General features: G+C 50.5%; 1 protein-coding gene and 1 long non-coding RNA gene across 28 annotated transcripts in view; one reads left to right on the forward strand and one right to left on the reverse strand.

Moving 5' to 3' along the window:
• The window catches only part of LOC118370999 (putative sodium-coupled neutral amino acid transporter 10), a 79,554-nt gene that overhangs the window by 41,775 nt on the left and 10,139 nt on the right, over positions 1-27,640 (reverse strand). For 3 of the 4 annotated variants that reach the window (XM_052471668.1, XM_052471670.1, XM_052471667.1), the window contains exons 5-9: positions 26,871-27,011; positions 25,360-25,484; positions 16,409-16,511; positions 15,566-15,748; positions 13,969-14,080 (exon numbers count right to left, since the gene is read on the reverse strand). In XM_052471668.1, the coding sequence (XP_052327628.1) occupies positions 13,969-14,080; positions 15,566-15,748; positions 16,409-16,511; positions 25,360-25,484; positions 26,871-27,011 (664 nt within the window). Of the gene's footprint in view, positions 1-13,968; positions 14,081-15,565; positions 15,749-16,408; positions 16,512-25,359; positions 25,485-26,870; positions 27,012-27,640 lie in introns of those variants that run through there. The other variant, XM_052471678.1, reaches the window with a different exon arrangement.
• On the forward strand, positions 25,484-26,857 carry LOC127909839 (uncharacterized). Of its 24 annotated transcripts, XR_008072562.1 has the most exons (4): positions 25,484-25,644; positions 25,765-25,960; positions 26,015-26,066; positions 26,121-26,857. It is a non-coding gene; the product is annotated as an uncharacterized LOC127909839 (long non-coding RNA). The 24 variants fall into 24 exon arrangements; XR_008072497.1 differs by lacking the exon at positions 26,015-26,066 and having other exon boundaries at positions 25,765-25,988; positions 26,093-26,857; XR_008072521.1 differs by lacking the exon at positions 26,015-26,066 and having other exon boundaries at positions 25,765-25,988.

A 27,640-nucleotide genomic window follows, 5' to 3' on the forward strand; every position in this document is an offset into this window, starting at 1 on the left:
GGCTATGAGCCAGAGAGGGTGTGTGTGTTTTGTGGGGGGGGCCTATGAGCCAGAGAGGGTGTGTGTGTTTTGTGGGGGGGCCTATGAGCCAGAGAGGGTGTGTGTGTTTTGTGGGGGCTATGAGCCAGAGGGTGTGTGTTTTTTGTGGGGTGAACCAGAGAGGGGTGTGTGTTTTGTGGGGGGGGGCTATGAGCCAGAGAGGGTGTGTGTGTTTTGTGGGGGGGCTATGAGCCAGAGAGGGTGTGTGTGTTTTGTGGGGGCTAATGAGCCAGAACCAGAGAGGGTGTGTGTGTTTTGTGGGGGCTATGAGCCAGAGAGGTGGTGTGTTTTGTGGGGCCTATGAGCCAGAGAGGGTGTGTGTGTTTTGTGGGGGGGCTATAAGCCAGTGAGGTGTGTGTGTTTTGTGGGGGGCTATGAGCCAGAGAGGGTGTGTGTTTTGTGGGGGCTATGAGCCAGAGAGGGTGTGTGTTTTGTGGGGGGCTATGAGCCAGAGAGTGTGTGTGTGTTTTGTGGGGGGGCTATAAGCCAGAGAGGGTGTGTGTGTTTTGTGGGGTGGGGGCTATGAACCAGAGAGGGTGTGTGTGTTTTGTGGGGGGCCTATGAGCCAGAGAGGGTGTGTGTGTTTTGTGGTGGGGGCTAATGAGCCAGAGAGTGTGTGAACCAGAGAGTGTGTGTTTTGTGGGGGGCCTATGAGCCAGAGAGTGTGTGTGTTTTGTGGGGGGCTATGAGCCAGAGAGGGTGTGTGTGTTTGTGTGAGCCAGAGAGAGGTGCCTATGAACCAGAGAGGGTGTGTGTGTTTTGTGGGGGGCTATGAGCCAGAGAGGGTGTGTGTATTTTGTGGGGGCCAGAGCCAGAGAGGGTGTGTGTTTTGTGGGGGCTAATGAGCCAGAAGTGTGTGAACCAGAGAGGTGTGTGTGTTTTGGGGGGGCTATGAACCAGAGAGGTGTGTGTATGTTTTGGGGGGCTATGAGCCAGAGAGGGTGTGTGTGTTTTGTGGGGTGGCTATAAGCCAGAGAGAGTGTGTGTGTTTTGGGGGGGCCTATGAGCCAGAGAGGTGTGTGTGTTTTGTGGGGGCTATGAGCCAGAGAGGGTGTGTGTGTTTTGTGGGGGGGCTATGAGCCAGAGAGTGTGTGTGTGTTTTGTGGGGGTGGCTGTAAGCCAGAGAGGGTGTGTGTGTTTTGTGGGGTGGGGGCTATGAACCAGAGAGGTGTGTGTGTTTTGAGGGGGCCTATGAGCCAGAGAGGGTGTGTGTGTTTTGTGGGGGGCTAATGAGCCAGAGAGTGTGTGAACCAGAGAGGGTGTGGGTGTTTTGTGGGGGGGCTATGAGCCAGAGAGGGTGTGTGTGTTTTGGGGGGGGCTAATGAGCCAGAGAGTGTGTGAACCAGAGAGGGTGTATGTGTTTTGTGGGGGGCTATGAGCCAGAGAGGGTGTGTGTGTTTTGTGGGGGTGGCTATAAGCCAGAGAGGGTGTGTGTTTGTGGGGGGGCCTATGAGCCAGAGGGGGTGTGTGTGTTTTGTGGGGGGCCTATGAGCCAGAGAGGGTGTGTGTGTTTTGTGGGGGCTATGAGCCAGAGAGGGTGTGTGTGTTTTGTAGGGGTGGCTATAAGCCAGAGGAGGGTGTGTGTGTTTTGTGGGGGGCTATGAGCCAGAGAGGGTGTGTGTGTTTTGTGGGGGGGCCTATGAGCCAGAGAGGGTGTGTGTGTTTTGTGGGGGGGTGAGCCAGAGTGAACAGAGAGGGTGTGTGTGGGGGGCTATGAGCCAGAGAGGGTGTGTGTGTTTTGTGGGGGGCCTATGAGCCAGAGAGTGTGTGTGTGTTTTGTGGGGGGCCTATGAGCCAGAGGGTGTGTGTGTTTTGTGGGGGCTATGAGCCAGAGAGGGTGTGTGTGTTTTGTGGGGGGCCTATGAGCCAGAGAGGGTGTGTGTTTTTGTGGGGGGGCCTATGAGCCAGAGAGGGTGTGTGTGTTTTGTGGGGGGCTAATGAGCCAGAGAGTGTGTGTGTGTTTTGTGGGGCACTGAGCCAGAGAGGGTGTGTGTGTTTTGGGTGCTATGAACCAGAGAGGGTGTGTGTGTTTTGTGGGGGAGCCTATGAGCCAGAGAGGGTGTGTGTGTTTTGTGGGGGTAATGAGGAGCTGTGTGAACCAGAGAGGGTGTGTGTGTTTTGTGGGGGGCTATGAGCCAGAGAGGGTGTGTGTGTTTTGTGGGGGGCTATGAGCCAGAGAGGGTGTGTGTTTTGTGGGGGGCTATGAGCCAAGAGGGTGTGTGTGTTTTGTGGGGGGGCTATGAGCCAGAGAGGTGTGTGTGTTTTGTGGGGGGCTAATGAGCCAGAGAGTGTGTGAACCAGAGAGTGTGTGTGTTTGTGGTGGGGGGCTATGAGCCAGAGAGGGTGTGTGTGTTTTGTGGGGGGGCTATGAGCCAGAGAGGGTGTGTGTGTTTTGTGGGGGGCTATGAGCCAGAGAGAGTGTTTTGTGAAGCCAGAGAGTGTGTGTGTGTTTTGTGGGGGGCTATGTAAGCCAGAGAGGGTGTGTGTGTTTTGTGGGTGGGGGGCTATGAGCCAGAGAGGGTGTGTGTGTGTTTTGGGGGAAATCTAATGTATGAACCAGAGAGGGTGTGTGTGTTTTGTGGGGGGCTATGAGCCAGAGAGGGTGTGTGTGTTTTTGTGGGGCTATGAGCCAGAGAGGGTGTGTGTTTTGTGATGAGCCAGAGAGGGTGTGTGTGTTTTGTGGGGGGGCTATAAGCCAGAGAGGGTGTGTGTGTTTTGGGGGGCCTATGAGCCAGAGAGGGTGTGTGTGTTTTGTGGGGGGCTATGAGCCAGAGAGGGTGTGTGTGTTTTGTGGGGGCTACAGGAGCCAGACATGTGTGTTTTGTGGGGGTGGCTATTGTGTGTGTGTTTTGCCATGAGCCAGAGAGGGTGTGTGTGTTTTGTGGGGGGCTATGAGGAAAGGGTGTGCCTGTCCGATGTCATCCAGACCAGAGAGTGTGTCTGTTTTGTGGGGGGCTATGAGCCAGAAGTGTGTTTTTGTGTTTTGTGGGGGGCTCTTTGCCACCATTTCCTGAACCAGAGGGTGTGTCAGACTGGGGCCCATTTTTGTGGGGGGCTATGTCAACCAGAGAAGGTGTGTGTTTTTTTTTGTGGGGGGGGGCTATGAGCCAGAGAACCAGAGAGGGTGTGTGTGTTTTGTGGGGGGGCCTATGAGCCAGAGGGTGTGTGTTTTGTGGGGGGCTATAAGCCAGACCCAGGTGTTCTTTTGTGGGGGGCCTATGAGCCAGAGAGGTGCTGAACCATTGAACTGGACTGTCTTCCTAGAGCCAGAGAGTTGTGTGTGTGATCCCTTTTGTGGGGGGGCTATACAGACCAGATCACTTCTTTTTTTCTGTCAAAACCACATGGTCTTCCTGCTCCCACCCTCTCTATGAGCCAGAGAGGGTTGTGTGTTTTGTGCTCTTTCTATGACCAGGTGGGTGTCCTGTTTTGTCTGGCTAGACTCTATCTGTCTCATGTTTAGACCACGCGCACCTCACCATGAACCAGAGAGGGTCCTGTTTTCTCCATTCTCCTATGGCCAGAGAGGTGTGTGTGTTTTGTGGGGGGCTATGAGCCAGAGAGGGTGTGTGTGTTTGTGGGGGTCCTATGAGCCAGAGAGGGTGTGTGTTTTGGGGGGGGCTCAACCAGGTGTGTGTGTTTGTGGGGGGGCTATGAGCCAGAGAGGGTGTGTGTGTTTTGTGGGGGCCTATGAGCCAGAGAGGGTGTGTGTTTTGTGGGGGGCTAAGCCAGAGAGTGGTCTCTGCCCTATCTTTGTCTGCAGTGTGTGTGTTTTGTGGGGGGCTATCCCAGAGAGGGTGTCTGTGTTTTGTGGGGGGCATCTCTGCAGCCAGAGGGTATGTGTGTTTTGTGATCAACCTAATGAGCCAGAGAACCAGAGGTGTGTGTGTTTTTGTGGGGGGGCTATGAGCCAGAGAGGGTGTGTGTGTTTTTGGGGGGGCTATGAGCCAGAGAGCTAAGTGTGTGTTTTGCGTGATCCTGTGTGTGTGTTGTGGGGGGCCTATGAGCCAGAGGGTGGCCTGTTCCTGTGTGTTTGCTCTATCCAGAGAGGGTGCCTGTGTGTTTGTGTTTTGGGGCCTATGAGCCAGAGAGGTGTGTGTGTTTTGTGGGGGGGCCTATGAGCCAGAGAGGGTGTGTGTGTTTTGTGGGGGGCAGAAGCCAGAGAGTGTCTGTGTGTGTTTTGTCACCCTGCTCCTAACCAGAGGGGTGTGTGTGTTTTGTGGGGGGGCCTACAATGACCAGGTGGTGTGTGTGTTTTGTGGGGGGGCCTATGAGCCAGGAGGGTGTGTGTGTTTTGTGGGGGGCTATGACCCCAGAGAGGGTGTGTGTGTTTTTGTGGGGGGCTCCCTGACCAGAGAGGTGTGTGTGTTTTGTGGGGGGGCTACCAGCCCAGTCAAGAGGTGTGTGTGTTTTTGTGGGTGGGGGGCTATGAGCCAGAGAGGTGTGTGTGTTTTGTCAATCACCACCTATGAGACACCAGAAGGGTGTGTGTCTTTAAGGAATACCTAGGAGCCAGATAAGTGTTTGTGGGGTGGTGCTACCCCCCCAGAGAGGGTTTGTGTTTTGTGGGGGGCCACTGAGCCAGAGAGGTGTGTGCCAATTTGTGGGGGCTCTGGCCAGAAGAGCGTCTGCTAAATGACTTAAATGAGCCAGAGATGTAAATGTGTGTTTTGTGGGGGGCTATGAACCAGAGAGGGTGTGTGTGTTTTGTGGGGGGCTATGAGCCAGAGAGGGTGTGTGTGTTTTGTGGGGGGCTAATGAGCCAGAGAGTTTTGTGTGAACCAGAGAGGGTGTGTGTGTTTTGTGGGGGGCTATGAGCCAGAGAGGGTGTGTGTGTTTTGTGGGGGGGCTATGAGCCAGAGAGTGTGTGTGTGTTTTGTGGGGGGCCTATGAGCCAGAGAGGTGTGTGTGTTTTGTGGGGGGCTATGAGCCAGAGAGGGTGTGTGTGTTTTGTGGGGGGCTAATGAGCCAGAGAGGGTGTGTGTGTTTTGTGGGGGGCTATGAACCAGAGAGGGTGTGTGTGTTTTGTGGGGGGGCTATGAGCCAGAGAGGGTGTGTGTGTTTTGTGGGGGGGCTAATGAGCCAGAGAGTGTGTGAACCAGAGAGGGTGTGTGTGTTTTGTGGGGGGCTATGAACCAGAGAGGGTGTGTGTGTTTTGTGGGGGGCCTATGAGCCAGAGAGGGTGTGTGTGTTTTGTGGGGGGGGTGAGCCAGAGAGCCAGAGAGGGTGTGTGTGTTTTGTGGGGGGCTATGAGCCAGAGAGGGTGTGTGTGTTTTGTGGGGGGCCTATGAGCCAGAGAGGGTGTGTGTGTTTTGTGGGGGCCTATGAGCCAGAGAGTGTGTGTGTGTTTGTGTGGGGGGCTATAAACCAGAGAGGGTGTGTGTGTTTTGTGGGGGGGGCTATGAAGCCAGAGAGGGTGTGTGTGTTTTGTGGGGGGCCTATGAGCCAGAGAGGGTGTGTGTGTTTTGTGGGGGGCTAATGAGCCAGAGAGTGTGAACCAGAGAGGGTGTGTGTGTTTTGTGGGGGGCTATGAGCCAGAGAGGTGTGTGTGTTTTGTGGGGGCTATGAGCCAGAGAGGTGTGAACCAGAGAGGGTGTGTGTTTTGTGGGGGGGGCTATGAGCCAGAGAGGGTGTGTGTGTTTTGAGGGGGCCTATGAGCCAGAGAGGGTGTGTGTGTTTTGTGGGGGTGCTATGGGGGGGCCAGAGAGGGTGTGTGTGTTTTGTGGGGGGCCAGAGCCAGAGAGGGTGTGTGTGTTTTGTGGGGGGCTATGAGCCAGAGAGTGTGTGTGTGTTTTGTGGGGGGGGGGCTATGAGCCAGAGAGGGTGTGTGTGTTTTGTGGGGGGGCTATGAACCAGAGAGGGTGTGTGTGTTTTGTGGGGGGCCTATGAGCCAGAGAGGGTGTGTGTGTTTTGTGGGGGGCTAATGAGCCAGAACCAGAGAGGTGTGTGTGTTTTGTGGGGGGCTATGAGCCAGAGAGTGTGTGTGTGTTTTGTGGGGGGCCTATGAGCCAGAGAGGGTGTGTGTGTTTTGTGGGGGGCTGTGTATGAGCCAGGAGGGTGTGTGAGTTGGGTGTTTTTGGGGGGGGGCTATGAGCCAGAGAGGGTGTGTGTGTTTTGTGGGGGGCTATGAGCCAGAGAGGGTGTGTGTGTTTTGTGGGGGGCTATGAGCCAGAGAGTGTGTGTGTGTGTTGTTTTGTGGGGGCTATGAGCCAGAGAGGGTGTGTGTGTTTTGTGGGGGGGGGCTATGAGCCAGAGAGGGTGTGTGTGTTTTGTGGGGGGGGGGCTATGAGCCAGAGAGGGTGTGTGTGTTTTGTGGGGGGGGCTATGAGCCAGAGAGGGTGTGTGTGTTTTGTGGGGGGGCTATGAGCCAGAGAGTGTGTGTGTGTTTTGTGGGGGTGGCTGTAAGCCAGAGAGGGTGTGTGTGTTTGTGGGGTGGGGGGCTATGAACCAGAGAGGGTGTGTGTGTTTTGTGGGGGGGGCCTATGAGCCAGAGAGGGTGTGTGTGTTTTGTGGGGGGCTAATGAGCCAGAGAGTGTGTGAACCAGAGAGGGTGTGTGTGTTTTGTGGGGGGGGCTATGAGCCAGAGAGGGTGTGTGTGTTTTGTGGGGGGGCTAATGAGCCAGAGAGTGTGTGAACCAGAGAGGGTGTGTGTGTTTTGGGGGGGGGGCTATGAGCCAGAGAGGGTGTGTGTGTTTTGTGGGGGTGGCTATAAGCCAGTGAGGGTGTGTGTGTTTTGTGGGGGGCCTATGAGCCAGAGAGGGTGTGTGTGTTTTGTGGGGGGGCCTATGAGCCAGAGAGGGTGTGTGTGTTTTGTGGGGGGCTATGAGCCAGAGAGTGTGTGTGTGTTTTGTGGGGGTGGCTGTAAGCCAGAGAGGGTGTGTGTGTTTTGTGGGGTGGGGGCTATGAACCAGAGAGGGTGTGTGTGTTTTGTGGGGGGCCTATGAGCCAGAGAGGGTGTGTGTGTTTTGTGGGGGGGCTAATGAGCCAGAGAGTGTGTGAACCAGAGAGGGTGTGTGTGTTTTGTGGGGGGCTATGAGCCAGAGAGGGTGTGTGTTTTGTGGGGGGCTAATGAGCCAGAGAGTGTGTGTGTTTTGTGGGGGCCTATGAGCCAGAGAGGGTGTGTGTGTTTTGTGGGGGGCTATGAGCCAGAGAGGGTGTGTGTGTTTTGTGGGGGGGCTTATGAGCCAGGGAGGGTGTGTGTGTTTTGTGGTGGGGGGGCTATGAGCCAGAGAGGGTGTGTGTGTTTTGTGTGGGGGGGGCTATGAGCCAGAGAGGGTGTGTGTGTTTTGTGTGGGGGGCTATGAGCCAGAGAGGGGGTGTGTGTTTTGTGGTGGGGGGGCTATGAGCCAGAGAGCGTGTGTGTGTTTTGTGGTGGGGGGGGCTATGAGCCAGAGAGGGTGTGTGTGTTTTGTGGGGGGGGGGCTATGAGCCAGAGAGGGTGTGTGTGTTTTGTGGTGGGGGGGCTATGAGCCAGAGAGGGTGTGTGTGTTTTGTGGGGGGCTATGAGCCAGAGAGTGTGTGTGTGTGTTTTGTGGGGGTGGCTGTAAGCCAGAGAGGGTGTGTGTGGACAGAACAGGGCTCCGGGCAGCCGAGCGGAAATGGAGGAAAACTCGCCTCCCTGCGGACCTGGCATCCTTTCACTCCCTCCTCTCTACATTTTCCTCCTCTGTCTCTGCTGCTAAAGCCACTTTCTACCACTCTAAATTCCAAGCATCTGCCTCTAACCCTAGGAAGCTCTTTGCCACCTTCTCCTCCCTCCTGAATCCTCCTCCCCCTCCCCCCCCTCCTCCCTCTCTGCAGATGACTTCGTCAACCATTTTGAAAAGAAGGTCGACGACATCCGATCCTCGTTTGCTAAGTCAAACGACACCGCTGGTTCTGCTCACACTGCCCTACCCTGTGCTCTGACCTCTTTCTCCCCTCTCTCTCCAGATGAAATATCGCGTCTTGTGACGGCCGGCCGCCCAACAACCTGCCCGCTTGACCCTATCCCCTCCTCTCTTCTCCAGACCATTTCCGGAGACCTTCTCCCTTACCTCACCTCGCTCATCAACTCATCCCTGACCGCTGGCTACGTCCCTTCCGTCTTCAAGAGAGCGAGAGTTGCACCCCTTCTGAAAAAACCTACACTCGATCCCTCCGATGTCAACAACTACAGACCAGTATCCCTTCTTTCTTTTCTCTCCAAAACTCTTGAACGTGCCGTCCTTGGCCAGCTCTCCCGCTATCTCTCTCTGAATGACCTTCTTGATCCAAATCAGTCAGGTTTCAAGACTAGTCATTCAACTGAGACTGCTCTTCTCTGTATCACGGAGGCGCTCCGCACTGCTAAAGCTAACTCTCTCTCCTCTGCTCTCATCCTTCTAGACCTATCGGCTGCCTTCGATACTGTGAACCATCAGATCCTCCTCTCCACCCTCTCCGAGTTGGGCATCTCCGGTGCGGCCCACGCTTGGATTGCGTCCTACCTGACAGGTCGCTCCTACCAGGTGGCGTGGCGAGAATCTGTCTCCTCACCATGCGCTCTCACCACTGGTGTCCCCAGGGCTCTGTTCTAGGCCCTCTCCTATTCTCGCTATACACCAAGTCACTTGGCTCTGTCATAACCTCACATGGTCTCTCCTATCATTGCTATGCAGACGACACACAATTAATCTTCTCCTTTCCCCCTTCTGATGACCAGGTGGCGAATCGCATCTCTGCATGTCTGGCAGACATATCAGTGTGGATGACGGATCACCACCTCAAGCTGAACCTCGGCAAGACGGAGCTGCTCTTCCTCCCGGGGAAGGACTGCCCGTTCCATGATCTCGCCATCACGGTTGACAACTCCATTGTGTCCTCCTCCCAGAGCGCTAAGAACCTTGGCGTGATCCTGGACAACACCCTGTCGTTGTCAACTAACATCAAGGCGGTGGCCCGTTCCTGTAGGTTCATGCTCTACAACATCCGCAGAGTACGACCCTGCCTCACACAGGAAGCGGCGCAGGTCCTAATCCAGGCACTTGTCATCTCCCGTCTGGATTACTGCAACTCGCTGTTGGCTGGGCTCCCTGCCTGTGCCATTAAACCCCTAGAACTCATCCAGAACGCCGCAGCCCGTCTGGTGTTCAACCTTCCCAAGTTCTCTCACGTCACCCCGCTCCTCCGCTCTCTCCACTGGCTTCCAGTTGAAGCTCGCATCCGCTACAAGACCATGGTGCTTGCCTACGGAGCTGTGAGGGGAACGGCACCTCAGTACCTCCAGGCTCTGATCAGGCCCTACACCCAAACAAGGGCACTGCGTTCATCCACCCCTGGCCTGCTCGCCTCCCTACCACTGAGGAAGTACAGTTCCCGCTCAGCCCAGTCAAAACTGTTCGCTGCTCTGGCCCCCCAATGGTGGAACAAACTCCCTCACGACGCCAGGACAGCGGAGTCAATCACCACCTTCCGGAGACACCTGAAACCCCACCTCTTTAAGGAATACCTAGGATAGGATAAGTAATCCTTCTCACCCCCCCTTTAAGATTTAGATGCACTATTGTAAAGTGACTGTTCCACTGGATGCCATAAGGTGAATGCACCAATTTGTAAGTCGCTCTGGATAAGAGCGTCTGCTAAATGACTTAAATGTAAATGTAAATGTGTGTTTTGTGGGGTGGGGGCTATGAACCAGAGAGGGTGTGTGTGTTTTGTGGGGGGGGCCTATGAGCCAGAGAGGGTGTGTGTGTTTTGTGGGGGGCTAATGAGCCAGAGTGTGTGAACCAGAGTGTGTGAACCAGAGAGGGTGTGTGTGTGTTTTGTGGGGGCCTATGAGCCAGAGAGGGTGTGTGTGTTTTGTGGGGGGCTAATGAGCCAGAGAGTGTGTGTGTGTTTTGTGGGGGGGCCTATGAGCCAGAGAGGGTGTGTGTGTTTTGTGGGGGGGCTATGAGCCAGAGAGGGTGTGTGTGTTTTGTGGGGGGGGCTATGAGCCAGAGAGGGTGTGTGTGTTTTGTGGGGGGCTATGAACCAGAGAGGGTGTGTGTGTTTTGTGGTGGGTGGCTATAAGCCAGAGGGTGTGTGTGTTTTGTGGGGGGGGCTATGAGCCAGAGAGGGTGTGTGTGTTTAGTTTGTGAACCAGAGAGGGGGGGTTTTGTTTTGTGGGGTGGGGGCTATGAGCCAGAGAGGGTGTGTGTGTTTTGTGGGGGCTATGAGCCAGAGAGTGTGTGTGTGTTTTGTGGGGGTGGCTGTAAGCCAGAGAGGGTGTGTGTGTTTTGTGGGGTGGGGCTATGAGCCAGAGAGGGTGTGTGTGTTTTGTGGGGGGCCTATGAGCCAGAGAGGGTGTGTGTGTTTTGGGGGGCTATGAGCCAGAGAGGGTGTGTGTGTTTTGTGGGGGGCTATGAGCCAGAGAGGGTGTGTGTGTTTTGTGGGGGTGGCTATAAGCCAGAGAGGGTGTGTGTGTTTTGTGGGGGGGGCTATGAGCCAGAGAGGGAGTGTGTGGTTTGTGGGGGGCTATGAGCCAGAGAGTGTGTGTGTGTTTTGTGGGGTGGCTATAAGCCAGAGAGGTGTGTGTGTGTTTTGGGGGGGGCTATGAACCAGAGAGGGTGTGTGTGTTTTGGGGGCCTATGAGCCAGAGAGGGTGTGTGTGTTTTGTGGGGGGGCTATGAGCCAGAGAGGGTGTGTGTTTTGTTTTGTGTTTTGGGGGGGCTATGAACCAGAGAGGGTGTTTTGTGTGTTTTGTGGGGGGCTATGAGCCAGAGAGGGTGTGTGTGTTTTGTGGGGGGCTATGAGCCAGAGAGGTGTGTGTGTGTTTTGTGGGGGGCTATGAGCCAGAGAGGGGGTGTGTTTGTGGGGGGCTATGAGCCAGAGAGGTGTGTGTGTTTTGTGGTGGGGGGCTATGAGCCAGAGAGGGTGTGTGTTTTTGTGGGGGGCTATGAGCCAGAGAGGGGTGTGTGTTTTGCGGGGGGCCTATGGTTTTGTGGGGGGTGTTTTGTGGGGGGCTATGAGCCAGAGAGGGTGTGTGTGTTTTGTGGGGGCTATGAGCCAGAGAGGGTGTGTGTGTTTTGTGGGGGGCTAATGAGCCAGAGAGTGTGTGTGTGTTTTGTGGGGGGGCTAAGCCAGAGAGGGTGTGTGTGTTTTGGGGGGGGCTATGAACCAGAGAGGGTGTGTATTTTGTGGGGGGGCCTATGAGCCAGAGAGGGTGTGTGTGTTTTGTGGGGGGCTATGAGCCAGAGAGGGGGCCTATGAGCCAGAGAGGGTGTGTGTGTTTTGTGGGGGGCTATGAGCCAGAGAGGTGTGTGTTTTGAACCAGAGGGGGGCTATGAGCCAGAGAGGGTGTGTGTGTTTTGTGGGGGGGCTATGAGCCAGTGAGGTGGGGGGTGTGTGTGTTTTGTGGGGGGCTATGAGCCAGAGAGGGGTGTGTGTTTTGTGGGGGCCTATGAGCCAGAGAGGGTGTGTGTGTTTTGTGGGGTGGCTATAAGCCAGAGAGTGTGTGTGTGTTTTGTGGGGGTGGCTATAAGCCAGAGAGGTGTGTGTGTTTTGTGGGGTGGGGCTATGAACCAGAGAGGGTGTGTGTGTTTTGTGGGGGGCCTATGAGCCAGAGAGGGTGTGTGTGTTTTGTGGGGGGCTATGAGCCAGAGAGGGTGTGTGTGTTTTGGGGGGGGCTATGAACCAGAGAGGGTGTGTGTGTTTTGTGGGGGGCCTATGAGCCAGAGAGGGTGTGTGTGTTTTGTGGGGGGCTATGAGCCAGAGAGGGGTGTGTGTGTTTTGTGGGAACTATGAGCCAGAGAGGGTGTGTGTGTTTTGGGGGGCTATGAGCCAGAGAGGGTGTGTGTGTTTTGTGGGGGGGCTATAAGCCAGAGAGGGTGTGTGTGTTTTGTGGGGGGCTATGAGCCAGAGAGGGTGTGTGTGTTTTGTGGGGGGGCTATGAGCCAGAGAGGTGTGTGTGTTTTGTGGGGGGGCTATGAGCCAGAGAGTGTTGTAGGTGGGGGTGTGTGTGTGTTTTGTGGGGGTGGCTATAAGCCAGAGAGGGTGTGTGTGTTTTGTGGGGTGGGGGCTATGAACCAGAGAGGGTGTTTTGTGTGTTTTGTGTTTTGTGGGGGGGCTATGAGCCAGAGAGGGTGTGTGTGTTTTGTGGGGGGCTATGAGCCAGAGAGAGGTGTGTGTGTTTTGGGGGGGGCCTATGAGCCAGAGAGTGTGTGTGTTTTGTGGGGGGCTATGAGCCAGAGAGGGTGTGTGTGTTTGAGTCAGAGAGGGTGTGTGTGTTTTGTGGGGGCCTGTTTTGGGGGGGGCTATAAGCCAGAGAGGTGTGTGTTTTGTGTGGGGGGCCTATGAGCCAGAGAGGGTGTGTGTGTTTTGTGGGGTGGGGGGCTAATGAGCCAGAGAGGTGTGTGTGTGTTTTGTGTTTTGGGGGGCTATGAAGCCAGAGAGGGTGTGTGTGTTTTGCCTATGAGCCAGGGGGCTATGAGCCAGAGAGGGTGTGTGTGTGTTTTGTGGGGGGGCTATGAGCCAGGGAGGGTGTGTGTGTTTTGTGGTGGGGGGCTATGAGCCAGAGAGGGTGTGTGTGTTTGTGGTGGGGGGCTATGAGCCAGAGAGTGTGTGTGTTTTGTGGGGGGCTATGAGCCAGAGAGGGTGTGTGTGTTTTGTGGTGGGGGGCTATGAGCCAGAGAGGTGTGTGTGTTTTGTGGGGGGGGCCCAGAGGGTGTGTGTGTTTTGAGCCAGAGAGGGTGTGTGTGTTTTGTGGGGGGGGCTATGAGCCAGAGAGGGTGTGTGTGTTTTGTGGGGGCTAGGGAGCCAGAGAGGGTGTGTTGTGTGGGGGGCCTATGAGCCAGAGAGAGGGTGTGTGTGTTTTGTGGGGGGGGCTATGAACCAGAGAGGTGTGTGTGTTTTGTGGGTGGGGGCTATGAACCAGAGAGGGTGTGTGTGTTTTGTGGGGGGCTATGAACCAGAGAGGGTGTGTGTGTTTTGTGGGGGGCCTATGAGCCAGAGAGTGTGTGTGTTTTGTGGGGGGCTATGAGCCAGAGAGGTGTGTGTGTGTTTTGTGGGGAGGGTGGCTGTGAGCCAGAGAGGGTGTGTGTGTTTTGTGTGGTTTTGTGGGGGGCTATGAACCAGAGAGGGTGTGTGTGTTTTGTGGGGGGCTATGAACCAGAGAGGGTTTGTGTGTTTTTGGGGGGCCTATGAGCCAGAGAGGGTGTGTGTGTTTTGTGGGGGGCTATGAGCCAGAGAGGGTGTGTGTGTTTTGTGGGGGGGCTATGAGCCAGAGAGGGTGTGTTGTGTGGGGGGGGCCTATGAGCCAGAGAGCGTGTGTGTGTTTTGTGGTGGGGGGGCTATGAGCCAGAGAGGGTGTGTGTGTTTTGTGGGGGGGGCTATGAGCCAGAGAGGGTGTGTGTGTTTTGAGCCAGAGAGGGTGGGGGGGGCTATGAGCCAGAGAGTGTGTGTGTGTTTTGGGGGGGGCTATAAGCCAGAGAGTGTGTGTGTGTTTTGTGGGGGTGGCTATAAGCCAGAGAGGGTGTGTGTGTTTTGTGGGGTGGGGGCTATGAACCAGAGAGGGTGTGTGTGTTTTGTGGGGGGCTAATGAGCCAGAGAGTATGTGTGTGTTTTGTGGGGGGGCCTATGAGCCAGAGAGGGTGTGTGTGTTTTGTGGGGGCTATGAGCCAGAGAGGGTGTGTGTGTGTTTTGTGGGGGGCTATGAACCAGAGAGGGTGTGTGTGTTTTAAGGGGGGGGGCTATGAACCAGAGGGTGTGTGTGTTTTGTGGGGGGGGCCTATGAGCCAGAGAGGGTATGTGTGTCTGGGTGTCTGAGAAGAGAGAATGATAGCTCTATAAAAGGTGTGATTTAAGGAGTGGGTTTGAGTGTGACATTCACTGAGTCGTAAACTCATAGTCACACAGCCTGTGCTACAATGCACAACACAACACACGCACCTTAAAGACCTGCAGTCACACACACACAGTCGCACACACACACACCATTGGGGATGAGGATGCCTCCCAGCATGGTTCCGAAGACGATGGCGAAGGTGATCATCTTAAAGCGCATTGGAGGCATGTACCCCCCTGCAGTAAACGTCCCATCCTTCTGCTGAGGGACAAAAAGAGGGGAGAGAGAAAGATTCATTATAACAGTGTTGTACAGTAAAGCTCTTCCAGGTTAGGTCATTATAATATCTGTTCACAGTGTGTCTCCATGTGTTTGGATTTACTTTCTTTGTGGGGACCAAATAGTAAAACAAGGACAACAGTGGGTCCCCACAAGGAAACAGACTATTTTGAGTTTGGGGGTTAGATTCAGTGTTCGGGTTACAATTACAGTTTCGGTTTAGGAGTTAGGATTTAGTTTATAGCTTGGACACACCGGTGGGATTGTCAAACGTTTGCCTGCCGACAGTACTTAGCACCTCTGAATAGAGTGTCAGCAGTCAATCTCTTTTGTGTCCACACAGCAAAGATCTTGAAGTCGTCAGCCACTCAGCCTTGTTAAAATACTCCAAACCAGAAGGTGGCAGTAGCATTGTTGGGCAATGCATGTCCGTGTCTGTTGCTTCATGGTTTAGTCAAATGTTAGATACGCTAATGTTGCTATTGTTATGCAAACAAATCAATTGTGATTGCTATAGTGGCCAGTTAGCGAGCTTGGTAAAGCATTTAGTGTTGTGTGCATTGTGCTGCACTTATCACCCCTTTCATTTCATATGAAGTGTGCGACTGCCTTTCTCAGTTATCAAGGTAACGTTAGCTAGCTAGCTCACAAACGAATAAGTTAGTGCACATAATCAAACCGAACAACTTTTTTATTTTATTTAAGCACAAAAATCCTTAGCTAGATATAAAGACTTGCTCTTGAAAAATAATGTATTATGCAGCTTTGTTTAAGTTAGAACGATGCGAATGAAAAGGGTGGATTGTAGGGGAAAATGGGCCTTCTTTTCCCCTTTTCCTTGTCACTTCTGTCAGCTCCTCCACGTGGAGGTTTGTGCGCTTTGATTGTCTCAAAGTCAAGTTATAGGCCACTGCCGAGCACTGCGATTCTACAAGTAGAAACTTCAGGTTCGTCGGTACACAGCAGCTACCTATTTTTATTCTAGCAAGAGAAGGAATGGCCTCCTACTGTGCTAAGAGCCTATTGGCACTCAAATTCTCAGTGAATGTCATGCTTTAGGGAAAATAGAATTTTGAGTGGGAATAAATTGTTTGGTCTCCACAAAGACAGTAAAATAAACGTGTGTGTGTGTTTGCGTGTTAGGGCTGGGAATTGCCATGGGCCTCACGATATTATCAGGATACTTAGGTGCCGATATGATATGTATTGCGATTCTCACGATTCTATATGTATTGTGATTCGATACTGTGATTTTACTGCGATTCGATGTTCCAAATATATTGTTGCTGCAGAGAGACAAGAGATGGCCTACAGAGCTAAGCTATGAAGGTACAAGCTAGCGCAAATATATTGTTAAAAAGATACATCGTCAAAAATAATATTTCGATATCTAACGGTATGGATCCCCCCATCACTAGTATGTGTGTGTGTTGGTGTGTGTTAACCTGCATGTGTGTATATAGTCACCTGTTGTTCGAACAGCATGGTGTTGATTGCCTGTCTACAGGGCAGTATCATCATGGGAAAGCCCACCGCCACGGACATCATGAAGCCCACCCGGATCATCTTAGTCACCGGGTTAGAAGGGAAGTTCATCAGAACGTTACCGGCTATGTCCTCCGTGAAACTGACGTAGCCAAAGAATCCCACCTAGAGAGGAGAGGATGGAAGGGTTCATAAGAAACGGAATAGAGCTAAGCACAGGCAACATTTGGTTAATTCTGCTTTCCAACAGACACTGGGAATCAAATTCAACTTTCAGCAGAACAATAACCTAAAACACAAATATGCACTGGAGTTGCTTACCGAGACAACATGAAATGTTCCTGAGTGGCCTAGTTACAGTTTTCACTTAAATTGGCTTAAAAAAAACAGCTGTCTAGCAATGATCAACAATGTGCACATATTATACAATCCAGGTGTGGAAAGCTCTTAGAGACTTACCCAGAAAGACTCACAGCTGTAATCACTTGTCAAAGGTGATTCTAACATGTATTGACTCAGGGGTGAGAATTCTTATGGAAATTAGATATTTATGCTTTTAATTTTCAGTAAATGTGCAAAAAAATCTAAAAACATATTTTCACTTGGTCATTATGGGATATTGTGTGTAGATGGGTGAAAAAACAATGATAATTTTTTCAATTTTCAATTCAGGCTGTAACAACAAAATGTGGAATAAATCAATGGGTATGAATACTAACTGAAGGCACTGCAACACACACCAAAACCATCGTATAGAACAATGTACTGTACTATGCGGCGAAGACATCGGGATAGGTAGTGACATCATCAGCATACACCACTCACCGTGATGTAGAAGGTGGTGACGACATTGAGGGAGGTGGTGAAGATGGTGCTCATGCGTTTGATGGAGGGCTCGTCCAGACTGTCGTAGGTAGGCAACACCTGCCTGTAAACAAACAACCAGCCCACAAACTACAGCTGCCACATCAGTCTGGACCGGAGAGCTAAAGTTTCAGGACAAACTTTATAGGATACTATAAAAGTAAAGCGTCAAGACTTTGTGGATTATCAAATGTTTCAGGGGTCTTAAGATAATCATTTTATCAAAATCTAAAATATTCTAGGCAGAGAACAAGACAGACAAGGCAAAAACCATGAGGGTAAAAAGGTGAATTCTGTCTGATAGTTCAGATCTCTCGTCATTATAGATGATTAGATTGAAAAGTGCTTTGGATAAAAGCGTCTGCTAAATGGCATATATTATTATTATTATTATTATAAAAGTGAGGATCAGGGGTGAAATCATTTGTCCAATGATTGCACTCAAAACGGAAACAATTTGCAACGACAATGAGAGTTTATATTGAACAAATGTAGGTAGGTCCCTCCCTGTTTTGTACCGTTTGGTTCAGTCTAGTGAATACACCCCAGCATTTGTATCATATCACATAAAACACATGCTAAACAGATGTCATGGAGAGAACAGCTGATTTAACAAAAAGTCAGTTGTATTTCTATGATCTGGTAGGTAGTGTGTGAGAAAGACTTGTGTGTGCGACACAAGTGCGTGCGTGTGTGCGACACAAGTGCGTGTGTGTGTGCGACACAAGTGCGTGCGTGTGTGTGTGTGCGACACAAGTGCGTGCGTGTGTGTGTGCGACAAGTGCGTGCGTGTGCGTGTGAGAATGAGTGGACACTTTACTGCACTGTGTGTCAGTGCTGGTTATTATCTCTGAGAAACAAAGAGAGAAGGGGCTGTCTGTCATCGAGCAGCACTGTTAAAGAACAGGGCAGCAGCACTGTTAAAGAACAGGGCAGCAGCATTGTTAAAGAACAGGGCAGCAGCACTGTTAAAGAACAGGGCAGCAGCACTGTTAAAGAACAGGGCAGCAGCACTGGTCATTTATGAACATTTGAACATCTTGGCCATGTTCTGTTATAATCTCCACCCGGTACAGCCAGAAGAGGACGGTCCACCCCACATATGCTCTCTCTAATTCTCTCTTTCTTTCTCTCTCTCGGAGGACCTGTGCACTAGGACCGTGCCCCAGGACTACCTGACATGATGACTCCTTGCTGTCCCCGTTCCACCTGACTGTGCTGCTGCTCCAGTTTCAACTGTTCTGCCTTGTTATTATTCGACATGCTGGTCATTTATGAACATTTGAACATCTTGGCCATGTTCTGTTATAATCTCCACCCGGCACAGCCAGAAGAGGACTGGCCACCCCACATAGCCTGGTTCCTCTCTAGGTTTCTTCCTAGGTTTTGGCCTTTCTAGGGAGTTTTTCCTAGCCACCGTGGTTCTACACCTGCATTGCTTGCTGTTTGGGGTTTTAGGCTGGGTTTCTGTACAGCACTTTGAGATATCAGCTGATGTACGAAGGGCTATATAAATACATTTGATTTAAAGAACAGGGCAGCAGCACTGTTAAAGAACAGGGCAGCAGCACTGTAAAAGAACAGGGCAGCAGCACTGTTAAAGAACAGGGCAGCAGCACTGTTAAAGAACAAGGCAGCAGCACTGTTAAAGAACAAGGCAGCAGCACTGTTAAAGAACAAGGCAGCAGCACTGTTAAAGAACAAGGCAGCAGCACTTTTAAAGAACAAGGCAGCAGCACTGTTAAAGAACAAGGCAGCAGCACTGTTAAAGAACAGGGCAGCAGCACTGTAAAAGAACAGGGCAGCAGCACTGTAAAAGAACAGGGCAGCAGCACTGTAAAAGAACAGGGCAGCAGCACTGTTAAAGAACAAGGCAGCAGCACTGTTAAAGAACAAGGCAGCAGCACTGTTAAAGAACAGGGCAGCAGCACTGTTAAAGAACAAGGCAGCAGCACTGTAAAAGAACAAGGCAGCAGCACTGTAAAAGAACAGGGCAGCAGCACTGTAAAAGAACAAGGCAGCAGCACTGTTAAAGAACAGGGCAACAGCACTGTTAGAGAACAAGGCAGCAGCACTGTAAAAGAACAGGGCAGCAGCACTGTAAAAGAACAGGGCAGCAGCACTGTAAAAGAACAGGGCAGCAGCACTGTTAAAGAACAAGGCAGCAGCACTGTTAAAGAACAAGGCAGCAGCACTGTTAAAGAACAGGGCAACAGCACTGTTAGAGAACAAGGCAGCAGCACTGTAAAAGAACAGGGCAGCAGCACTGTAAAAGAACAGGGCAGCAGCACTGTTAAAGAACAGGGCAGCAGCACTGTTAAAGAACAAGGCAGCAGCACTGTTAAAGAACAAGGCAGCAGCACTGTTAAAGAACAAGGCAGCAGCACTGTTAAAGAACAGGGCAGCAGCACTGTTAAAGAACAGGGCAGCAGCACTGTTAAAGAACAAGGCAGCAGCACTGTTAAAGAACAAGGCAGCAGCACTGTTAAAGAACAAGGCAGCAGCACTGTTAAAGAACAGGGCAGCAGCACTGTTAAAGAACAAGGCAGCAGCACTGTTAAAGAACAAGGCAGCAGCACTGTTAAAGAACAGGGCAGCAGCACTGTTAAAGAACAGGGCAGCAGCACTGTTAAAGAACAAGGCAGCAGCACTGTTAAAGAACAGGGCAGCAGCACTATTAAAGAACAGGGCAGCAGCACTGTTAAAGAACAGGGCAGCAGCACTGTTAAAGAACAGGGCAGCAGCACTGTTAAAGAACAAGGCAGCAGCACTGTTAAAGAACAAGGCAGCAGCACTGTTAAAGAACAAGGCAGCAGCACTGTTAAAGAACAAGGCAGCAGCACTGTTAAAGAACAAGGCAGCAGCACTGTTAAAGAACAAGGCAGCAGCACTGTTAAAGAACAAGGCAGCAGCACTGTAAAAGAACAGGGCAGCAGCACTGTTAAAGAACAGGGCAGCAGCACTGTTAAAGAACAGGGCAGCAGCACTGTTAAAGAACAGGGCAGCAGCACTGTTAAAGAACAGGGCAGCAGCACTGTTAAAGAACAGGGCAGCAGCACTGTTAAAGAACAGGGCAGCAGCACTGTTAAAGAACAGGGCAGCAGCACTGTAAAAGAACAGGGCAGCAGCACTGTAAAAGAACAGGGCAGCAGCACTGTTAAAGAACAGGGCAGCAGCACTGTAAAAGAACAGGGCAGCAGCACTGTAAAAGAACAGGGCAGCAGCACTGTAAAAGAACAGGGCAGCAGCACTGTTAAAGAACAGGGCAGCAGCACTGTAAAAGAACAGGGCAGCAGCACTGTTAAAGAACAGGGCAGCAGCACTGTTAAAGAACAGGGCAGCAGCACTGTTAAAGAACAGGGCAGCAGCACTGTTAAAGAACAGGGCAGCAGCACTGTTAAAGAACAGGGCAGCAGCACTGTAAAAGAACAGGGCAGCAGCACTGTAAAAGAACAGGGCAGCAGCACTGTTAAAGAAACTGTTAAAGAACAGGCCAGTAGCACTGTTAAAGAACAGGCCAGCAGCACTGTTAAAGAACAGGCCAGTAGCACTGTTAAAGAACAGGCCAGCAGCACTGTTAAAGAACAGGCCAGCAGCACTGTAAAACAAGCCTGTAAAAGGGGAACTTACAGACCTACTTTACACCTAGTGCTAGCCTGGAGTTAGAGCATTTCTTGGCAGTCTTTTTTGCACTTACTCGTGTGTGTGTGTGTGTGTGTGTGTGTGTGTGTGTGTGTGTGTGTGTGTGTGTGTGTGTGTGTGTGTGTGTGTGAGGGGAGGGAGAGAATACAGTTACTGTGTCTCTACTGCATTCTCTCCCTCTGTGGTTTTTATGAGTGTGCAGCACTGTCCCAACGGTGCTTTTCCTCGACGCCTGTTAAACTCAGGAACGATTCCATCTTATAGCCGAGGGCAAATCAAACAGCTTACGGGAACTAGACCTCAAACCTGTACATTCTCTCAATAGCTCCCATTCCATTGTTTTTCATTCCGTTTACACCGTCTGTAAAATAGTCCAATGGATGTTTTTTGATTTGATTCATACGGTCTGTAAAACAGCTTTCAATACACATTTATTTGTGCTATTCCTGCTAGTAAAATTGAAAGCGATAACTGAAACTAGCACCCAAGCACATGGGAAGAGTTAAACACATATTGTCTTCATATTGCTTATCTTGTTTTGTTTGAATCCACAGCAGTATCACAGACAGACATTTTCATTAGTGTTCGTCTATTCTATGACTACTCAGTTTCATAACTCTATAGTCTTGTTGGTTAATAATGATGTTAAATCATGTTGTAACTGAACGTAAACAGCTTTAATAAAGGTCATAAAAAGCATGTGTTGAAAGCTGTTTAAAATCAGTGTGTCGTAAGATGGCCGCCGTCCAGTGGTCTGATTGGTGGTTTGGCTGGAGCAGCGCTCCGCTCGCTGTTTCTCCATTGGCCAGAGGGCCCTGCCAAATACCACTCATCACCGCCAGACTGCGACAGGCCCACACGTGCATGCACACAGGGACGAGTGTGCGCACGCTCTCTCACACACACACACACACACACACACACACACACACACACACACACACACACACACACACACACACACACACACGAGAGCAGTGTTACCTCGGTGAGATAATTATTAAAGCCTCGTTCCAGCACCAGTCAGCCTCACCCATCCAACACCTACCTCACCCTCCCCCACCTCACCCAAGCACCTCCATACTCACATTCAACTCCTTAAAAAGACACTTCATACATGCAAACCTCCAGTGTGCGTCCCAAACTAAGTTAACCCCAAAATCACAACCCAGTCCAACCCCAACACACCCCTAACCACAACCAGAATCCCCACCCCTAACCACAACCAGAATCCCCACCCCTAACCACAACCAGAATCCCCACCCCTTCCCCTCTGCAGCTCAGGCACCACAGGGATGACAGAAGAGAGGCGACAGAGCATGCAGATGGAGGTGAAGGAGGAGGGATGGATGGTGGGAGTGATAGAGGAATGGGTGGATTATGCCGTAGAGGGGGTTGACTTTGCTTCTCAAGATCTCCAATCAACATCTCGTATTCAGGCTTCTCTTCAACAGCCAAACTAACCACGTTGTAATAAAAAAAATAGATTTTCGCTGCGGTGCTGGTAGTTCGCTATGGTGCTGGTAGTTCGCTGCGGTGCTTGTAGTTCACTGCGGTGCTGGTCCCAGGAATCTTTTTACTTCTCAAAAATCTTCCACATGGAATCATAACTTGTCCTAACCTTTATTATCTTCAACCTAGGTCATGTTCAATTGGCACAAAACAGGACCTTTTAAGACGTATTGGTAGGTAGGTACCCCTCTATTTGAAAAAAGGCGGTGTCTCCCATTTTTATGCCTAATGAACACAACCCCTATCCTATCACCCTTTCAGGGACCAGGATACAATACGTGCTACGGGATACGATTCGTACTAATGCGCTGGAAGGGCGGAGAGGGACTGGGAGGTACTTACGACTGACAGGCGAAGGCCATGCCACAGATAGGGAGGCAGAAAAGATGCCGTCCCAGCGCACCATACTGACCCGCCCTAGCCAAAAGCCACTGAGTAGCCCGTGTTTGAATGAGGACAGCACCATCTGAGGGAGGGAGGGAGGGAGGGAGGGAGGGAGGGGGAGGGAGGGAGGGAGGGAGGGAGGGAGGGAGGGAGGGAGGGAGGGAGGGAGGGAGGAAAGGAGGGAGGGAGGGGAGCAGGGGGAGTTACGGCATGAACCAAAAGAGGAGGAGGAGAGAAGCTGAGGGCATGTCTGATCATGAGTGAAAGAATGAAAAGGGGAAGAACTAGAGAAAATCAATTTTAACAAAATAAAAACATTAGACAGAAGACGCCATGCTGATAAAAACAATTTTGCTCCTGCTCTAATAATGCTGTGAGGATATCAGATTCATCGTCTCTGACCAGCAAGTACGGGCTGCACGATTCATTTAATTTTAAATCGGGATTGACATGCGCAATATCCATATGACAAGAGGCTGCGATATTACCAAACAGCCATCTGTAACACCCGTTTCTCTTTACTTTCATTTATTGCTCCAGTTGACAGAGTTCTCTCGCTGTCACTCAAGCAGGAAGTGCCTTGTGCTCCAGATTCACTTTGCATACATTGACCAACAACAGAATGCAGTCAACAGATTGTTCCAAACAAGAACGATGCAGCTTTCCACTTCACTTCTTAATATAAATACATGTTTTCTATATTATACTGTTTGTTTGTGTAACTTTCCCTTTGAAAAGCACTAGTTAGTTGGTCTTAGCAATCTGCAAATATGACTAAAGAATTTATGTTCGTCCCTACTGCTTGGGCTCCCGAGTGGCGCAGCGGTCTAAGGCACTGCATCTCAGTGCAAGAGGCGTCACTACAGTCCCTGGTTCGAATCCAGGCTGTATCACATCCGGCCGTGATTGGGAGTCCCATAGGGCGGTGTGCATTTGGCCCAGTGTCGTCTGGGTTTGGCCATCATTCTAAATTTTAAAAAATTAATAACTGACTTGCCAAGTTAAATAAAGGTTTAAAAAATGATGCTAAATCCACTGAGATAGGGTCAATCTTGCTAGCAAACTTTTCCTCTACTACAGGCAGATACCAGTGGTGGAATATACCAGCATTGTTTGTGCAACAGCTTGTTCTTAATCAGAATGTTCTTTTCCTTTCTAAAATCTTTGTCTGAATGTACCCATGTACACGGAGTATACAGAACATTAAGACCATCTCCCTAATGTTTAGTTGACTCCAATGCTTCCCTCAGTTGTCAAGTTGGCTGGATGTCCTTTGGGTGGTGGGCCATTCTTGACACACACGGGAAACTGTTGAGCGTGAAAAACACAGCAGCGTTGCAGTTCTTGACACAAACCGGTGTGCCTGACACCTACTACCAAACCCCGTTGAAAGGCAGATTAATCTTTTGTCTTGCCCATTCACCCTCTGAATGGCACACACACAATCCATGTCTCAAGGCTTAAAAATCCTTCTTTAACCCGTCTCATCTACTCTGATTGAAGTGTATTTAACAAGTGACATCAATAAGGGACCATAGCTTTCACCTGGATAGTCTGTCAAGGAAAGAGCATAATGTTTTGTACCCTCAGTGTATATATATCTAATAAGTGTCACATGGGAAACACTGACCAACCATTCGGTTCCTACTCTGTCACAAACATCTCCTCCCTTACTTTTTCCATTCGTTGTCAGGCCAAACCGTATTCCAACCAGAGAATTAGAATGATCATTCTATTTATATGATTCCAACGGTTTACCCAAATCCCAATTGGATTTTTTTGCCCATATCGTGCAGCCCTAAAAACTATAACGCAGAATATTAAGACTGATCAAGAAATGAAATACAGTGGGGCAAAAAAGTATTTAGTCAGCCACCAATTGTGCAAGTTCTCCCACTTAAAAAGATGAGGCCTGTAATTTTCAGCATAGGTACACTTCAACTATGACAGACAAAATGAGAAAAGAAATCCAGAAAATCACATTGTAGGATTTTTTATGAATTTATTTGCAAATTATGGTGGAAAATAAGTATTTGGTCAATAACAAAAGTTTCTCAATACTTTGTTATATACCCTTTGTTGGCAATGACAGAGGTCAAACGTTTTCTGTAAGTCTTCACAAGGTTTTCACATACTGTTGCTGGTATTTAGGCCCATTCCTCCATGCAGATCTCCTCTAGAGCAGTGATGTTTTGGGGCTGTTGCTGGGCAACACGGACTTTCAACTCTCTCCAAAGATTTTCTATGGGGTTGAGATCTGGAAACTGGCTAGGCCACTTCAGGACCTTGAAATGCTTCTTACGAAGCCACTCCTTCGTTGCCCAGGCGGTGTGTTTGGGATCATTGTCATGCTGAAAGACCCAGCCATGTTTCATCTTCAATGCCCTTGCTGATGGTAGGCTTTGTTACTTTGGTCCCAGCTCTCTGCAGGTCATTCACTAGGTACCCCCGTGTGGTTCTGGGATTTTTGCTCACCGTTCTTGTGATCATTTTGACCCCACGGGGTGAGATCTTGCGTGGAGCCCCAGATCGAGGGAGATTATCAGTGGTCTTGTATGTCTTCCATTTCCTAATAATTGCTCCCACAGTTGATTTCTTCAAACAAAGCTGCTTACCTATTGCAGATTCAGTCTTCCCAGTCTGGTGCAGGTCTACAATTTTGTTTCTGGTGTCCTTTGACAGCTCTTTGGTCTTGGCTATAACGGAGTTTGGAGTGTGACTGTTTAAGGTTGTGGACAGGTGTCGTTCAAACAGGTGCCATTAATACAGGTAACGAGTGGAGGACAGAGGAGCCTCTTAAAGAAGAAGTTACAGGTCTGTGAGAGACAGAAATTTGCTTGTTGGTAGGTGACCAAATACTTATTTTCCACCATAATTTGCAAATAAAATCATTAAAAATCTTACAAGTGTACCTATGATGAAAATGACAGGCCTCTCTCATCATTTTAAGTGGGAGAACTTGCACAATTGGTGGCTGACTAAATACTTTTTTGCCCCACTGTGTGTATTTCTGAGGGGCAGATGTTTTGATCGGTACGGCATTTACGGTGTGTATCTGCTTCCCATATTGAGCTCCAGAGGACCAGAGAAAGAGAGCTCCAAGAGCATCCTCCACATCAGAAGATGGTAGTTGAGGGGGGCAGAGGTTGAGCAACAACTGTAAACCCCATTAGACACCTCCCAACCATAGACACCAGAAACACAAACAACCAAAAGAGTAACTTTGAAGAGGGGACAGGAAATGGAAATGCGAGGACTGGAGATTAAGAGGGAGGAGGCTATTAGTGGGGGAGAGTTGAATTTCTTCCCCTTAGCGTTGGAGTTGACAGCTTCCCCCAGGTCGGAGTTCAAGGGTCCTTTCCATGGTTACTTACGGGTGACAGCAGAAGGTGGTGGAGATAATGGGCAGGCACTGTATGACGCCCCTGACCCGCCACAGATGAACATGCTCGAACCAGGAGCCTGAGATCAGGCCGTAACGCAGAGAAGACATGACTATCTACAGCAGCCAGCCAGACAGCAGTCAGCAGCAACAGAAGAGTGGAAGGTAGAGAGAAACAGTCGTAGAGTGGAAGGTAGAGAGAAACAGTCGTAGAGTGGAAGGTAGAGAGAAACAGTCGTAGAGTGGAAGGTAGAGAGAAACAGTCGTAGAGTGGAAGGTAGAGAGAAACAGTCGTAGAGTGGAAGGAGTGGAAGGTAGTGGAGAGAAACAGTCGTAGAGTGGAAGGTGGAAGGTAGTCGTAGAGTGGAAGTAGAGAGAAACAGTCGTAGAGTGGAAGGTAGAGAGAAACAGTCGTAGAGTGGAAGGTAGAGAGAAACAGTCGTAGAGTGGAAGGTAGAGAGAAACAGTCGTAGAGTGGAAGGTAGAGAGAAACAGTCGTAGAGTGGAAGGTAGAGAGAAACAGTCGTAGAGTGGAAGGTAGAGAGAAACAGTCGTAGAGTGGAAGGTAGAGAGAAACAGTCGTAGAGTGGAAGGTAGAGAGAAACAGTCGTAGAGTGGAAGGTAGAGAGAAACAGTCGTAGAGTAAGGTAGAGAGAAACAGTCGTAGAGTAAGGTAGAGAGAAACAGTCGTAGAGTAAGGTAGAGAGAAACAGTCGTAGAGTAAGGTAGAGAGAAACAGTCACAGAGAGGAAGGTAGAGAGAAACAGTCACAGAGAGGAAGGTAGAGAGAAACAGTCACAGAGAGGAAGGTAGAGAGAAACAGTCACAGAGAGGAAGGTAGAGAGAAACAGTCAGAGTGGAAGGTAGAGAGAAACAGTCACAGAGAGGAAGGTAGAGAGAATTGAAAGGAGGTGTCGGCAAGGAAGGGAGGGAGTCAGGAACGACAGTGAGAGAGAGAAGGAAGGAAGATACATCACAGTTAGAGGGTTAGTGGTCTGGACCAGGGTGGGTGGTGGTCGGGGCGAAGACTGGGTCTGGTTCTAATCCCAGACACCGCAGTACTCCAACTCACAGTGGTGTTCAGTAGAGATGTCATGGTTTTACTACAGGAGGTTGGGGCAGAGCACATGATAGCACTACGAGGCTATACTATACTACAGTAGCAGTACTAAAGGCTAACTGTGTAAGCAGTGCAAACACTACAGAAATAGACAGCGACAACAAAATGAACAACAATAACACTCCCAACCTCAATTCATTTCACAATGGGGTCAAAGAAAATGCAAGGGAGTCACACTGTCCACATCCGTTATTCTGTCAGTGTGAAACAGGATAAGAAAGTTAACACATATCATCAAACTTGGTATTAGAAAGAATGAGTAATCTATTGAGTTACATTTCTGTAAGTAAAACTCTGAACATTTACCCCATCTGAACAGGACTCTCTTTTACACCAGGCAGTCCTGTACCCCTACCCGTTCCCCGCTGTGGTTTTGTTCTCACCGTGAACATGAAGAACGTGTAGAACATGAGGGCCATGGCAGAGAAGGACTGGATAGATGACATGTTCCTCAGCAGACTGAGAGGCAGTACAATGAACAGAGACACCGCCATCAGCAGCAGCACACGGAAACCAAATGACACCTGCAGAGGGCGGGACACAAGCTCTAACCAATCCTATCACACATACAGTCAGTTCAAACCAATCAGCAACAGTACATGGAAATGTTCAATTGAATGTTTGCTACTTTGTGGAACGGTTTGTACTGAACGACACATTTCCCCAAAACCTCTTGTACATTCTTGAATAGACTTTGAGGTATTATTGCTCCTTTTGTTGGGCGTGGCTGGGTGATGGCTGGGCGTGGCTGGGTGATGGCTGGGCGTGGCTGGGTGATGGCTGGGCGTGGCTGGGCGGTGGCTGGGTGATGGCTGGGCGTGGCTGGGTGATGGCTGGGTGATGGCTGGGCGTGGCTGGGTGATGGCTGGGCGTGGCTGGGCGTGGCTGGGTGATGGCTGGGCGTGGCTGGGTGATGGCTGGGCGTGGCTGGGTGATGGCTGGGCGTGGCTGGGTGATGGCTGGGCGTGGCTGGGTGATGGCTGGGCGTGGCTGGGTGATGGCTGGGCGTGGCTGGGTGATGGCTGGGCGTGGCCGGGCATGGCTTAAAGTAATGAGTTGAAGTATGTAAATTGCACCGTTCCCCAACCTACAACCTCCCAGTTTTTTAACTGGTAGTTAAGTACAGCACCGTTTCCGTTTAATTGAACAAATA

This window comes from Oncorhynchus keta, chromosome 2 (assembly GCF_023373465.1).
Source record: "Oncorhynchus keta strain PuntledgeMale-10-30-2019 chromosome 2, Oket_V2, whole genome shotgun sequence".
Classification (NCBI taxonomy): Eukaryota; Metazoa; Chordata; class Actinopteri; order Salmoniformes; family Salmonidae; genus Oncorhynchus; species Oncorhynchus keta.